A 13,435-nucleotide genomic window follows, 5' to 3' on the forward strand; every position below is an offset into this window, starting at 1 on the left:
TAATTTTAAATGCAATTTCCCTTCCTTTTTATCTGTTTTTTTTTTGTTTTTTACTTCTTTTTGCCTCGTCTTTGTTTTTTTTTTTCATCTTAGAAAAAGCATAATAAAGTGTTTTAATACATCAAATCCAAACATTTTCCAATTTTCTCAAAAAGTAGAATACTCAATGTATTATTTTGCAGGTTGGGAAAGGAAGATACATCACACTGACATTAAAAGTAATTTGCATTAACAATATAAAATAGTTATTTTCTGCTTCCTCTAAAACAAACTATCTAGAAATTTTTAGACACATTTCTTCTGACCTGGAGTTTAGCTGTTTGTGTTTGCATTGCAGTATTATGCTCTTGAAGGAAAGCATTTTGCTTTTGTAGAGTCAGGATCTGGCTATTGAGGGAGCTATTCTGCACTTCCAAACGTGCTAGTTGCTCCTTATGAAGCTGTATCCCTGTTTGCAGGGCTGCATTCTGAAGAGAGAGAAAATAACTGATAAAGCAGGAGAAATAAAATCCTCACAGTCTGAGATCAACTGTTATATATAACTGCCCTTTTTATTTAGGCAACTTATTTCACCAACTTGAAAGAAAGGTTAAATGTTTAGAATGGTGAAACACATTAAAGAAAATAATGTTAAGTATTATTCATAGGGATGCTTCATATGTTATAATACGCTTCTGAAACGTTACATAAAAATGTGTATTTATTGTAGTTTAGCACAAAATAAGTTCAGAACCGCAGATGCATGGAGGAGTAGGCAGACACTACTCAATTGGTACATAGACATGTTCAAATATAACCCAAGAATGAATTAAAATACGTGAATTGTTTGTAACCTAAAATAGAAATAAACACACATAGCTGACATCTTACATTCCTTTCTAGATCTATAGCTCTGTCCTTCACTTTGAGAAGCTCCATCGTTGCTTCCTTCTGACAATTTTCCAACGGTTGATTCAGCTTCTGCACAAAAATTCCTTCTTCTTGCTTCTGCTTAAGACATTCAAAATCCTTCCTCATCTGTAAATGTAGGCAAAGATCGTAACATGTGCAGTTATTTACTTGAAAAGATGACACAAAATGTAAGAAAATCCTCCAACAAAAGCAGCGTTAGATAGGAAAAAACTTTACAAATACAGACCAAAACCCTACATGGTCAACTATGTTTACTGAAATAAATTCTGGAGATTTTGTCTCCAAAAAAAAAGTACATACATGTTACCTATTTATATAAGGCTTTATGTATGTGCACACAGGCACATATGTATATATATGTATGTGTGTTGCCCGTATAAATACACTGACCAGAGCCAGTCAAAACTAGGCAAGGCCAGAAAAAAGAAATCAGGACTATTGATTAAAATTCTCTGCAAATAAAATAAGGCACTTGCATCAGTGAAATTAAGTAAGCTTCTATATAGAAATTGTATTTTCATAAACAAACTAATGACTCACTCACAAAGAATTAATAAAACTCTGGGTTTAGTAAGCATAAGACTTTTAATAGTTAATGCTGCCAAGCAAATATGCCTAGAACTACAGCAGTACTGAGGATGGATTTAGTTAGAGCAGCTTACACTGGGTAAGCCAAATAATCTTTGGTTCATTGAACTGCAATCTTCTATGTATGCTTACTCTGTAGCTAAATCTCAATCAATTTGAAGTTTTTAGTTTGGATGTAAGAATCCGTAACATGTCAGTCCTGTCCCATTCATATGTTAATCAATTCTCTTTTCTTTTCCCTCCATGGGTAAAAAAGAATAAATGTCTAATAATGGATTACAAGAATATTCAGTTAAGGATTCTGTTTTCATTCATGAGAAGTTTCTTAAGTAAATAAAAATATCCATTGCTAACATTCACTTTCTACATGGGGATCTTCTATTCTCAATAAATGTAAGATGAATTACAGGTAATTATTTAGGAGAAACCCCTTTTAATTGTAAAATAAAACTGCATAGAGATCTAAGCCGAGAGTGCCAAACTCAAGGCTCAGGGGCCGGATCCCGCCTACGGGTTGCTTAGATCTGGCCCACAGGGCTGCTCTGGAAACAGTGAAAAACTGGTGTGTGGTGCCTCTACCAGTGAAAATGGAGCACAGGAGGGCTGTGTGTGGCCCTTCTGAACTCCATTTCGCAGGCAGAGAATTGCAGATGGTCATTGCAGCTGAAAATGGAGCTTTCAAAAATGGGAACCCATTTTTGCTGGTAGAACAGTCGGACCATCACAGGTGCCCCCAACATGAGTGACATTGAGCTGGCCACGCCCTAAGCCACACCCCACTGCGGTCAAACATAATGCTGATGCAGCCCTCAATAAAATCAAATTTGACACCCCTGATCTAAGCCATAAACAAAAACCAGAGACCTTCATCAATAGATTAGAAAGAACAGGATCAAAAGCACTTTTTACAATCGGGAGGAAGAATTTCTGTATATATCAAGGTTTGCATTATTTCATAGGTGACCTGTCATGGGTCACTTGCTATTATCGAGCATTATTTCTGGGTTTCTGTCTTACCATGTTTAGTTCGTTCTGTAACTGTTGGTTTAAGTTAACAAACTCTTGTAGTTTGGCCTCCAATGCAACAATTTTCTCTTCTTTACTAGCTAGTGTTGTCTTTAGAATACATTCACTTTGGCTTTCCAAGATTTTATATTTCCTGAGGGGTGTTAAGGACAGCATGTCAGTAACTGAAAATATATGAAAGAACAAAGTCCATGTTTTGCAAGTATTAACCGAATGCCTAAAATTTACTTTATATCAGTATTTTATTTTCTCATCTGGGAAAAATCAACGAATAGGATCAATGTATAGAATTGCAACATTAGATTAGAAGTAAAGCTTGTCCCATGCAAAGGGGCTTACCCCAGAGACAAACCAGGGTGGGGAAAAGTACTATTATCTCTGATAGTGATTATGTCATGTCATTTCAGAAATCCCTGAATGAAACTTCCAGTGTACCCATAAACGTTGCAATAGGATTAGAATTTTTAATTGATACAAGGGGAAAGTATTAAGTATACACGTGTTTGGCTAATTTGATTGTAAATTGATTTTCACATTTTTCAAATTCATTTTTGTCCTGGTCCTTCTTGTTTTATTCTGGGCCCCTCCACTTGTTGTAATGTGGTATCTGGACCACTATCCACAAAGTAACTGCAATCCTTTATCTAAAGAAGCTTTCATACTCTTTCAAGCAGTGATTGGAAGAAAGAATGCTTCTACAGAAACTTACTAATTAACAAATTTTTACAACTAGTAGTTTTGTTGCCAATTGTAGGCCATTTGTTTAAATAAGAAAACCACCTGTTTAAAAGATTTAGATTAGATTGGGGACTTTCTTCCAGCTACCTGACAACTACAACTTCCAATGGCAAAGAAGCACATATGCCTAAAACATGAAGGAGACTAAAGGAACAGAAGTTAAAATACAGAAAAATACAGATTCAGAAACAAACTATCTTCTCACTTATCACTGTTGCCATTATCATCCTGCAGAAGCAGCTCCTTATTTAGTCCCATCTTCTCTAGTTCTAGGTCCAATTTATCCATCTCACTAGATAACTTTTGGCTTTTCAACTTCTCAAGAACTAAATCCTGTAAATAAGAACAATAATGACAAAACAAATAATTTCCAAGGCTGCTAGGGGAAAAAATGTGGTGAACGTGTACACAATTTTACTGTGAAGAAACATAAATCAAAATGTTTTAAACAAGGTTTTAGATGTAGCTGAAATCTTACTTTAATCAGACATTGTCTAGACATCTGGTACTTTTCAAATCTACTGGACTTCACTTCTCACAAACAGTGAGCAACTAAAACAGTTATAGCTCAACATACCTGAAGAGCAATAATAGCTTTTTTTGGAACATGCTCTTCCATAATTTGAATGATTGTCTCTCAGCTTCTATACAATACTTACGATTTTTTCCTAAAATAAAGTAGTTACTCTATGCCAAGCAATGATTAAATGAGGAAATCTATTGCAATTTCTCATATAAAGGGAAGTGTCATCAGTTATGGAATATCTGAATATGTTAAAATTAACTTGATTGTATAAGGTAATAATCTCCCCTATTTGAAATACCATAGTTCATAAAAATACTAATATTGTCCCACCATACAAAGAGGCTCCATGAATTTGCAAAAGGCTTGCACATACTACAGCATGATAAAGTAAACTGAACTTTAGTGTAAGATAAATCTAAATTGTGTTGTATGTGAATCAACAATTGGCTTCCATGAATTATAAAATCAATGACTGTGATGAGTGCCTACAATTCATTATTCCCTATTTCTAAGGAAGTTGTAAAGCTTTTAATCACTACATCCTGATTTCCTATTTCCTCGTTAGATGGTAGGCAGTGAAATTATGCTTACCTCTCTTAACGTATCTAGAGTTCTCTTGTCAATAGTAACTTGCTTCTGTAGATCTTTATTGTTCTTTTCAAATTCCTTCATCTTATTTGATGAAGCACTGACTCTAGCAAGTTCTCTTTCTAAAATCTTGTATTCCTTTTCAATTGCTGTTAATTTTATAGTATTCTCATCCAAGTTAGCATCTTTTAGCTCTACTTGCTGCCACAGTCTCTTTGTCTCTTTTTCCAACATCTTTTTGTCTTTATCCAATTGAAATACTTCCTGCTCCAACAAATTCTTCTCTTTTTCCAACCATTCCACCTGCTTACTTGAGATCTTCAGTTCTTCCAATTTTCTCTGAAGACTTTGATTGTCATCTTCAACACGCTGGAGTTCTTTTTCCAACTGTTGAACATTTTTATTGTTACTTTCTAGAATTTGCTGCAGTTTTTGATTCTCAGCATTCATACTCTGGTAACTCAGCTCCAACCTTTCTGATTTCTTGAGCAGAACGTTCAGCATGACTATGTTTTTTTGAAGTTCTTCCTTTTCCTTTTCTAGCTCTTTGTTTTCTGCCTCTATCTGGGCTAATTTTGTACTGGTGAATCTCATAGTTTCTACAATTTGCCTGAGCTCCAGGTTTTTGTCATCTAGTTGTTTATTATTCTTTTCTAAATTTTCCAGCTGGATAGAAACATTGTGCAAAGTATCTAGAGACTTTTTCAGCTTTCTGTTTTCTACTTCCAGATCCTTGTTTTCTTGTTCAAGTACTTCTACTTTCTCAGTGGTAATTTTCATGACTGCAACTTTTTTGGCAAGCTGGTCATTCACTTTTTCTAGCCGATGAAGCTCTTTATCCATTTCTTCTACTCTTTCTACTTTTTCTTTAACTTGCTCAAAATCTTTTTGCAACTGCTTTTTTTCAAATTCAAGTTTACTGAGCTTGCTGTTGCTCTCACTAACTGCCTCGTGAAGCATTTTGTTTTCCATTTCAATGTTTTTCACTTTGGCCTCTGTACTGACTTGAGATCTCTGTCTTAGAGAGAAAACCACTTGATTCAGGTGATCAGTTTCTTTTTCTAGGTCTTGTATCTAGAGTCAGAACAAAAAAAATTCATCCTTTATATACCAAATATGCACTTTTGTAGATTTCATATTAGATAAAAGAAAATCTGGATTAATAAAATGAAATTGACTGTTTTATATTAAACTGTATGAGAGAAAAAAGGTATTGTTGGATTCATGCTTTTACTCTATTTTTTAAATGACATTTAACACAATGAGTCATATGAAATTTGTCTTTATCCAAGACAATAGCACAAATGTTAGAGGAATGGCTGAAGGCCATATGAGGTTGCTAACACCAAGAATTAGACTCAATCCAAAATTCAAGAGAAAAAGAATAAGATGATTCAGTTGAACAACCAAGCATTATTTCAAACAGATACAATTCATCAAATGATACTCTGGAAGGCGTATTTATGCAGCAATGTCACTTCATGCAACTCAATTACACCTTTACAATGTCAGCTGATGTGACATCTCTTAACCATCATTCTAAATCATTATACTGAGGTGACTCAACCAGAAAAACAGTTCCTGGAGAAGTCAACATTTCAACCAATTTAAATATAAGTATGAAAATAAAGGGATAAACTGCTTTCTATTTTGAGTATGCTCGGTTCTTGAATTCAGCAAAAACATGTTTCTCCTCTTGTTATATATATGTATGCCAACAATTTTCTAACACCCAACTGAAGTTATTTTAGAAATAACTTCAGCAAAACCCACATCTCTACCTGTCTTTCTTGATCAGCTTTTAAAGCCTCCATTGTGTTCTTAAGATCTTGCTTTTCTTTCAAGAGTTCTTCACTTAAAGCCTCCAAGTCTTGGTTACTTTGTTTCTCCTTTTCTATCTGATTTTGCAGCTTCTCAATCTGGATAAGAAAGGTTTTATGTAAGAAGAAACACTGTGCACATAGAAGGACATTTTGAGAAATTAAGTATTTTAATCTTTATCAATATGTTTGCCAAAGCAGTATAAGACAGCAGAAATAAAATATGTTGGTTTCCACCTTCTTTAGATGTGGCAATGAATCAAAGACAACATAGCAGCTACTTAATGAGATGGTATTTCTAAAATATATTAGCTATATGTTTGGATGAGTACCTACAACAACACTGCTCTTGGATGGTACAAAAATGACTATTTATACCTCCTTCCCTTTGCCCAAAGTACCAAATGTAGGTAGTCCGCAGGTTATGTAAGCATGACTACCATGAATTCAATAATACACAAGGAATGTAACACAAAAAGTCTGCATATGTGTGAGGTAACACTTTATAAGTTCTAATTGCATAAAAGAATATCCAGTCTTGGCTAAGCATCCAACATTCATCAAGCCTATTGAAGCTATTATTGGCATATAAAAAATTAATTGGCCATGAGAGTGCTGGGGCAGTTGAGCTCTGATTTCTGAATGAATTGGCAATATATCCAAAAACTAAAAGTTACTGGAACTAAGAAGTATATGGATGATTTAGAAAAGGATGAAGGCTGGAGGATCAAGAACTCACTTTACATGACAGGAAAGTTTAGATAAGGGGCTCATCCAATATGTTTAGATAAGGGGCTCATCCAATATGATAAGAACATTTAACTGTAAGAAGCCTATAATTGCCACATGCTTTACAAGAGGATATTTACTGAAGATTGGAATAGCAATCATTTGTGGCAGTAAATTCAACTTGTAGGATTGTCTTGTCAGAGGACAAGAAATGAAAGGGGAAGATCTAATTAAATCTGCTTCTTTCCACTCAGAGACTGTCAGGATGAAATGTTACAATTTCATTTAATACATGAAATTTAAAAAATATAACTCATGTGTTTAAGGCTTGCTCAGATGATTGAAAATTGAAGATTATTTAATCTATTTTAGGACATCTCAAAAGCAAGTCTACTAAATTTCAAAATTTACTAAATTTCAAAAAAATACTTTCAAAATTTCTGAATGGATATGAAGCTTAACCAACCTAAAATTTGATCCATTCTCACTCCTTAATTCTTTTAAAAAATAGAACTACATTGTCTCCCCCCCCCAATTCCTTGACTACAGCCGAGCTCCATATTTTTATTAGAAAATGAATACTTTCATATTTTAAGAAGATACAGGTAGACAACTAAACTTGGTTATACATATATATTTCTTTTTCAGGCTTATAACTTTATTTCTGGTCATCTATTTGCCCAATTCTTCTTCCAAATAAGCTTGGTCAGATGATGTGGCCTATTTTGTCAACCACAAAGACAGATGCAAAATGAAGCAGATCATTAACCAATGACTTTTATTTTTAACAGCTGTTCTTCAGATGGCCTTACCCTTTTCAAGCAGCTGCCATTATTACTTATCTTTCTGCATTCTTTTATTTATTTTTTCATCCAACCTCTTAACACCTTTCAGCATTTGGTCAATCATAATCCCAGGGCTCTGAAAATACTATTTTGTTTCAAGCCAGAGGACAAACAAGGGAACTGAATCATGCTGAGCTCACAAGATCTGGGCATCATCTTAAGAAGGGTGAAATGAGATAAGCTCAGAGGCATGGGCAACTATCATTTACTACTTTTGTCTATGTAATAGATTATAAACAACTGCCAAATATACAGCAAATCCTTCTGTGATATGTCATGAATCTGTCCTCTTTCTACCATTCTGCACTAGGCTGAAAAATATAGTCAACATTATGAAAAAAACTAACAATGACAATGAACACTAGTAAAACATGTACTATAAATAGTAGTACTATTTTCTTTACATCATAGAACTACCTAAAACTGTAGACACTCCAAGGACAGCCCAACTACAGTCATCCAAAGGTTGCCAATCCTAACACTAACAGTAAAGTCAATCTATCATGTTCTTTTTTTAAAAAATAGAGAATTGCCCTACATAAACCATACAGAAATGTGCAAGTTGGTTATACTCTCAGTGCAGAGCAGATGCAGAACTAATACAAGTGTAGGAAATGTTAAGATTTGTTCCTACCCTCTAAGGATGCTGTCAATCAGTTAACAGGAACTATAAAAGGACCAAATAAAATCTAAATAGTTTCTGTAATACAGTGTTACTCAATTTTGCTACTTGAAGATGTGTGGATGTCACTCCCAGATTTCCCCAGCCACAGTGGGGAATTCTGGCTGGGGAATTCTGAGAGTTGAAGTCCACACATCTTGAGGCTGAGGTCGCAAAAACACTACTGTAAAAAGTACAAGTGACAGAATGAAGGACCTCTGGCCTGTCTAGTCAACAATCTTTTCTCACAATTGCCAACCAAGAGCACAATTTGTCTCCTAGCAGACTGCTTTCAGAGGCAGCTACACTACCTTCAAGGCCAACAGCTACAGTTTGTTCAATCCTTTTTTTGGAAGCCAACCAAACTGATAGCCAACACTATGTCTTGTGGTAGATAACTTCCAAACACACTTGATTGGGTGACTGTAAATATAAATTATGTTATTTACCTTTTGGCCAAGCTGTTGATTCTCATTTTGTAGTTCTACAAATTTGAGGCTATTCTCTTCAGTGACTACAGATGCATCTCTGAGCTCCTGGATGATATTTTGCAGGCTCTGGTTATCTTTCTCAAGTTTCAAGATACGACTTGATGCACATTCATTCAACTCAAAGACAAAAGATTTCCTTGCTGTTGAAATACAATATCCAGAATGCCCAACAATAAACACATTTGAAAACATGGATCCATTTCCAACTATTTCTTAATCTGTTGATCAGAATGGACTAATTTGTTTAAATAAAATCTTTTAATTTATATTAAATAATTTTAATTTATTTAACATCCATTTAAAAATAGGGGGTCAAGGTACACCCTAGCCAGTGTTATTTTATTAAAATGTAATTCTATACAATTAATTAAAAACAGTCACTTTTAAATCCATAAACATGGACTTTAATGAGAGCCCGGCTTAATAGAGAACATAGTGGATTATTCTGCGTAATAAAGTAAAATGAGTCATTTTAAAAAATGAGAAAGGAAAAGAAGAATATCTCATAAGACTGGAACTCAAAATTACTTTTGGTTATTTTGCAATGTATGAACCCAAATTCATTATAGGAATTCTTCCTTTTTCCTACTAATTCTGAATTAATGAACAAAAATCAAATGGATGACATGACATGAGGAATAGCAAACTGATTTGTCATACTTACTATCTGTGAGATCTGTATTCTTTGACAGTTGTTCCAGTTCCTTGCCGAGGTGGACTGACTCATTCATACTTTGTTTCTGTGCAATTTCTAGCACCATATTTTCTTCCAAGAGCTCTTCAATTCTCTTTTTGTCGGTATCCCTGTCCTAATGGAGGACAAGGCACATAGATTTATAATCTAGCTTGAATGATAAGATATTTGGGTCTACAAAAAAAGCTATGCAGCAAATGACCATTGGCTTACCTGAAGGGTCGTTTTCAGGGTGCTGCGAAGGAGAGTCCAAGCAAGGGTTAAATACATCCAATAAGCCCAGAACTGAATTGAAACTTTAAGCCACGCCTCTGGTGTTGACTATCTTCAGATTTTTTCAATGAAGGCATGGAACTGTTACGCGCTGAGACAGCCAACAATAAATAAAAAACCCATATCCAACAGAGAAACAAATCCAACTGGAACTGTAGACGTCTGTACTGAAACCAGCGGAACCAGACCCAGGATGGGGTTGGACTCTCCTTTGCAGCGCTCTGAAAACGACCCTTCAGGTAAGCCAATGGTCATTTTCCAGGGCGCTGCTCTGGAGAGTCCAAGCAAGGGACATACCCAAGCTAAATGTCACTAGGGCGGGAAGCAGTCGCGTTCAGAGTCTCTCCACTGTTATGAATGCCCTGAAGAACTCGCCTCCCAAAGGCCCCTTCCCCTGAGGCAAACTTGTCCAACTTGTAATTCCGAACAAACGGAGATAACGAAGTCCAAGTGGCTGCCCTGCAAATCTCCTCGATCGGTGCCTGCATCGCCCAGGCTGCCGTGGTGTCGGCACTCCTAGTAGAATGTGCCGTGATATGGCTAGGCACAGGTTTGGACTGCAGAACATGAGCAAGGACAATGCAGGCTCTCAATCACCATCCGATAGTAGAAGAGGAAACTTTCCACCCCGGGAGGCCAGTTGGAAAGAAACAAAGAGCGATTCTGAACAACAAAACACAGCCGTGCGCTTGACATATCTGCGGAGCATCCTACGGACATCTAGCATGTGCCAACGGTTCTCCCTCGGGTGCCTGGAATGCGGGCAAAAATCCAGGAGATTGATCTCCTGGGCCCGGTGGAATCAGGAGTTGTTCTTGGGGATGAACGTTGGGTCCAGTCGAAGGACCACCCTGTCCTGTTGTATCAAACACAAGTCCTCCCGAACTGATAGGGCTGCCAGCTCTGAGGTATGCTGCACAGAAGTCATGGCGATCAAAAAGGCGGTCTTAAAGGTCAAATGCTTAATGCTGGCCCAACGAAGTGGTTCAAATGGAGGACCAATCAGAGCACGGAGAACAATGTTGAGGTCCCATGAAGGATATCTGTGGACCACTGGGGGCCTCAGATTGCTTGTGCCTCTCAGAAAACTATGGATAGTAGGATGACGTCCAAGTGAGGAGTGGTCGTCAGGCGCCAGTATTGTGGAGATTGCAACCACCTGATGTTGTAGTGTTGGGGGCTAGTCCCTTGTCAAGGCCATCTTGCAAGAAGTCCAGGATAATGGGAATCATGGCCGAAGTCGCAGATACCTTGTGAGAGGTGCACCAGTCAGCAAACGACCTCAAGGTGGTATCATAGATCCGGGTCATGGAGGGATGCCTGGATGGTGTAGATGACCTTGGTCGAGAGGCTGCCCCTGCTCAGGAGATCCCTCTCAAGTGCCAGATGGCCAGTTGCAACCACTGGGGCTCTGGATGTTGAAGGGCCCCCTGGCTGAGGGAAATCTCGTGCGGTGGTATCCGCCAAGGAGGGTCGATGGAGAGAGTCACCAAATCAGCAAACCAGGTTCCCCTGGGCCAGAACAGTGCCACAAGCAAGACCTCCGCTGCCTCCGACAGAATCTTCCAGATGACTCTGGGAAGGAGAGGTAATGGCGGGAATGCATACAACAGTCCCCGCGGCCATGGGCAGTGCAAGGTGTTGACTCCCTTGGCCTGCAGATCGTGAAACCTGGTGAAGAACCTGGGAAGGTGTGTGTTGGCTGGGGTGGCGAACAGATTGACCAGCGGACAGCCGAACCTCTGGGACAGGCGTTGGAATAGAAACGGAGGCAGGCACCACTCCAAGTGGTCGACCATGGCTCTGCTCAGCCAGTCTGCCTGGATGTTGTTTGCTTTGAAAATGTGCTCTGCCTGTATTGACAGGATATGTTTCTCCGCCCACCGACCTAGGGCATCAGCTTGTCATCAGGGATCTGGAGCGAGTGCCCCGTGGCGGTTGATGTGAGCCTTTGTCACTACATTATCCGTTAGCACTCTCATGTGATGCCCCTGTATGCTGAGGCAGAAATGGAGGAGGGCCAATCTGACTGCCCTCAGCTCCAGCCAATTGATGGTGTGAGCGGCCTCAGCCAAAGACCACTTGCCCTGCGCCAGCTGATTGTGGAGGTGAGCTCCCCAGCCATAAAGACTGGCATCTGTCATGATGGTGAGATGTGCTGGTTCCCTGAATGGAGAGCCCCTCGCCAGGGCTGGAGACAGCCACCACCTGAGGGAGTGACGTACCTTCAGGGAGACCGTTATCATCCTTGTCCAGCTGCTTTCACTGGCCCTCTGTTAGGGCAGCAGGAGCCACTGCAAGGGACGAGAATGGAGTCTTGGCCACGGGATGATGGACAGGCATGATATCATCTTGCCTAGGAGTTGTGACAACTGCACGACCTTGGTGTGAGGGGATTGCTGCACCTGTAGGACCCATTCTTTGAGGCTCGTTACCTGCTCCAGGGACAGGAAGACCTGGCAGGTGATGGTGTCAATGACAGCGCCTAGATGTTGCAACCTGGTCATTGGTTGAAGATGACTTTTCTCCAAATTTATGGAGAAGCTCCATGGTGTACCTCAGGTCTTGGTTCGCCTGCTGAGGTGATGACGACTGGATGAGGATGTCGTCTAGGTAGCAATGGAGCAGCACCGGACGAGATCTGAGAAAGGCTGCCACTGTAAACGTCCTGGGGGCCGATGACAGGCCAAACGGCAAGGCCCGATACTGGTAGTGGCGGCCGGCATAAGCGAATCTCAGGTACTGAGAGCTTTGCAAATGGGTACGTGGAGGTAGGCCTCTTTGAGATCTATGGATGTCAAGATGTCTCCTGGCCTGATGCAGCCCAGGATGGACTGTAGGGACTACATCTTGAATCTCTGGTAAGTTATGTGATAATTTAATCTTTTTAGATCTAGGATTCCCCTCCAACCCCTGGAACTTTCTGGGACCAGGAACAGAATGGAGTAAAATCCTGTTCCTTCCAGACCTGGTGGAACCGGTTCTATGGCCCTGATGTCCCTGAGATGCCTGATCTCCTGTTCCATGAGAGCCTTTTTGACAGGACGCGAAGGGGTGGGACAGCAGATAAAGTGTCGTGGGGAGGGGAGAGAAATTCCAAGGTGAGATCCAAGCGAATTGTCTGTAGGACCCACTGGTCTGACGTGATCCACTTCCATTGGGCGTGGAATAACTGAAAACGCCCTCCTATGGGAGCTGACCGTTGGTGGTCACTTTTGAAAGGGTGGGAACCAGACCCCCCTCGAAAGGGACACCTGGAGAAATTCTGCTGGCGACCTCTGTCGCAAAATGACTGACAGTCCTGGAACCGGTCAGTCTGCTGTAAGTATGGCTGATGGAAAGAGACAGAGCTGGAGGAAGGCTCCACGTTCCGAAAGGGCTGCCTCCTATAGGAGTTGGAGCCCTTCCAGTCAGATTTCTTGGTGACCGATGGCATTACCTTCTTTTTGTCCTTGTTTTCTACTAGGACTGAGTCCAGGACCTCCCCAAAAAGCTTGTCCCCTTTAAACAGCTTCCACTTGGAGTGCATGTCAACATTCCAGTG

At 39.4% G+C, this 13,435-nt stretch overlaps 1 protein-coding gene across 5 annotated transcripts in view; it reads right to left on the reverse strand.

Moving 5' to 3' along the window:
- Nucleotides 1–13,435, reverse strand: part of CCDC88C (coiled-coil domain containing 88C) — a 98,413-nt gene that overhangs the window by 20,037 nt on the left and 64,941 nt on the right. For all 5 annotated transcript variants that reach the window (XM_032233089.1, XM_032233081.1, XM_032233072.1 and 2 more), the window contains 8 exons: nt 9,589–9,733; nt 8,883–9,064; nt 6,160–6,297; nt 4,382–5,452; nt 3,470–3,597; nt 2,518–2,659; nt 871–1,017; nt 306–467 (listed from right to left, as the gene is read on the reverse strand). In XM_032233089.1, the coding sequence (XP_032088980.1) occupies nt 306–467; nt 871–1,017; nt 2,518–2,659; nt 3,470–3,597; nt 4,382–5,452; nt 6,160–6,297; nt 8,883–9,064; nt 9,589–9,733 (2,115 nt within the window). The remainder of the gene's footprint in view (nt 1–305; nt 468–870; nt 1,018–2,517; nt 2,660–3,469; nt 3,598–4,381; nt 5,453–6,159; nt 6,298–8,882; nt 9,065–9,588; nt 9,734–13,435) is intronic.

Source organism: Thamnophis elegans, chromosome 1 (assembly GCF_009769535.1).
Source record: "Thamnophis elegans isolate rThaEle1 chromosome 1, rThaEle1.pri, whole genome shotgun sequence".
Taxonomy (NCBI): Eukaryota; Metazoa; Chordata; class Lepidosauria; order Squamata; family Colubridae; genus Thamnophis; species Thamnophis elegans.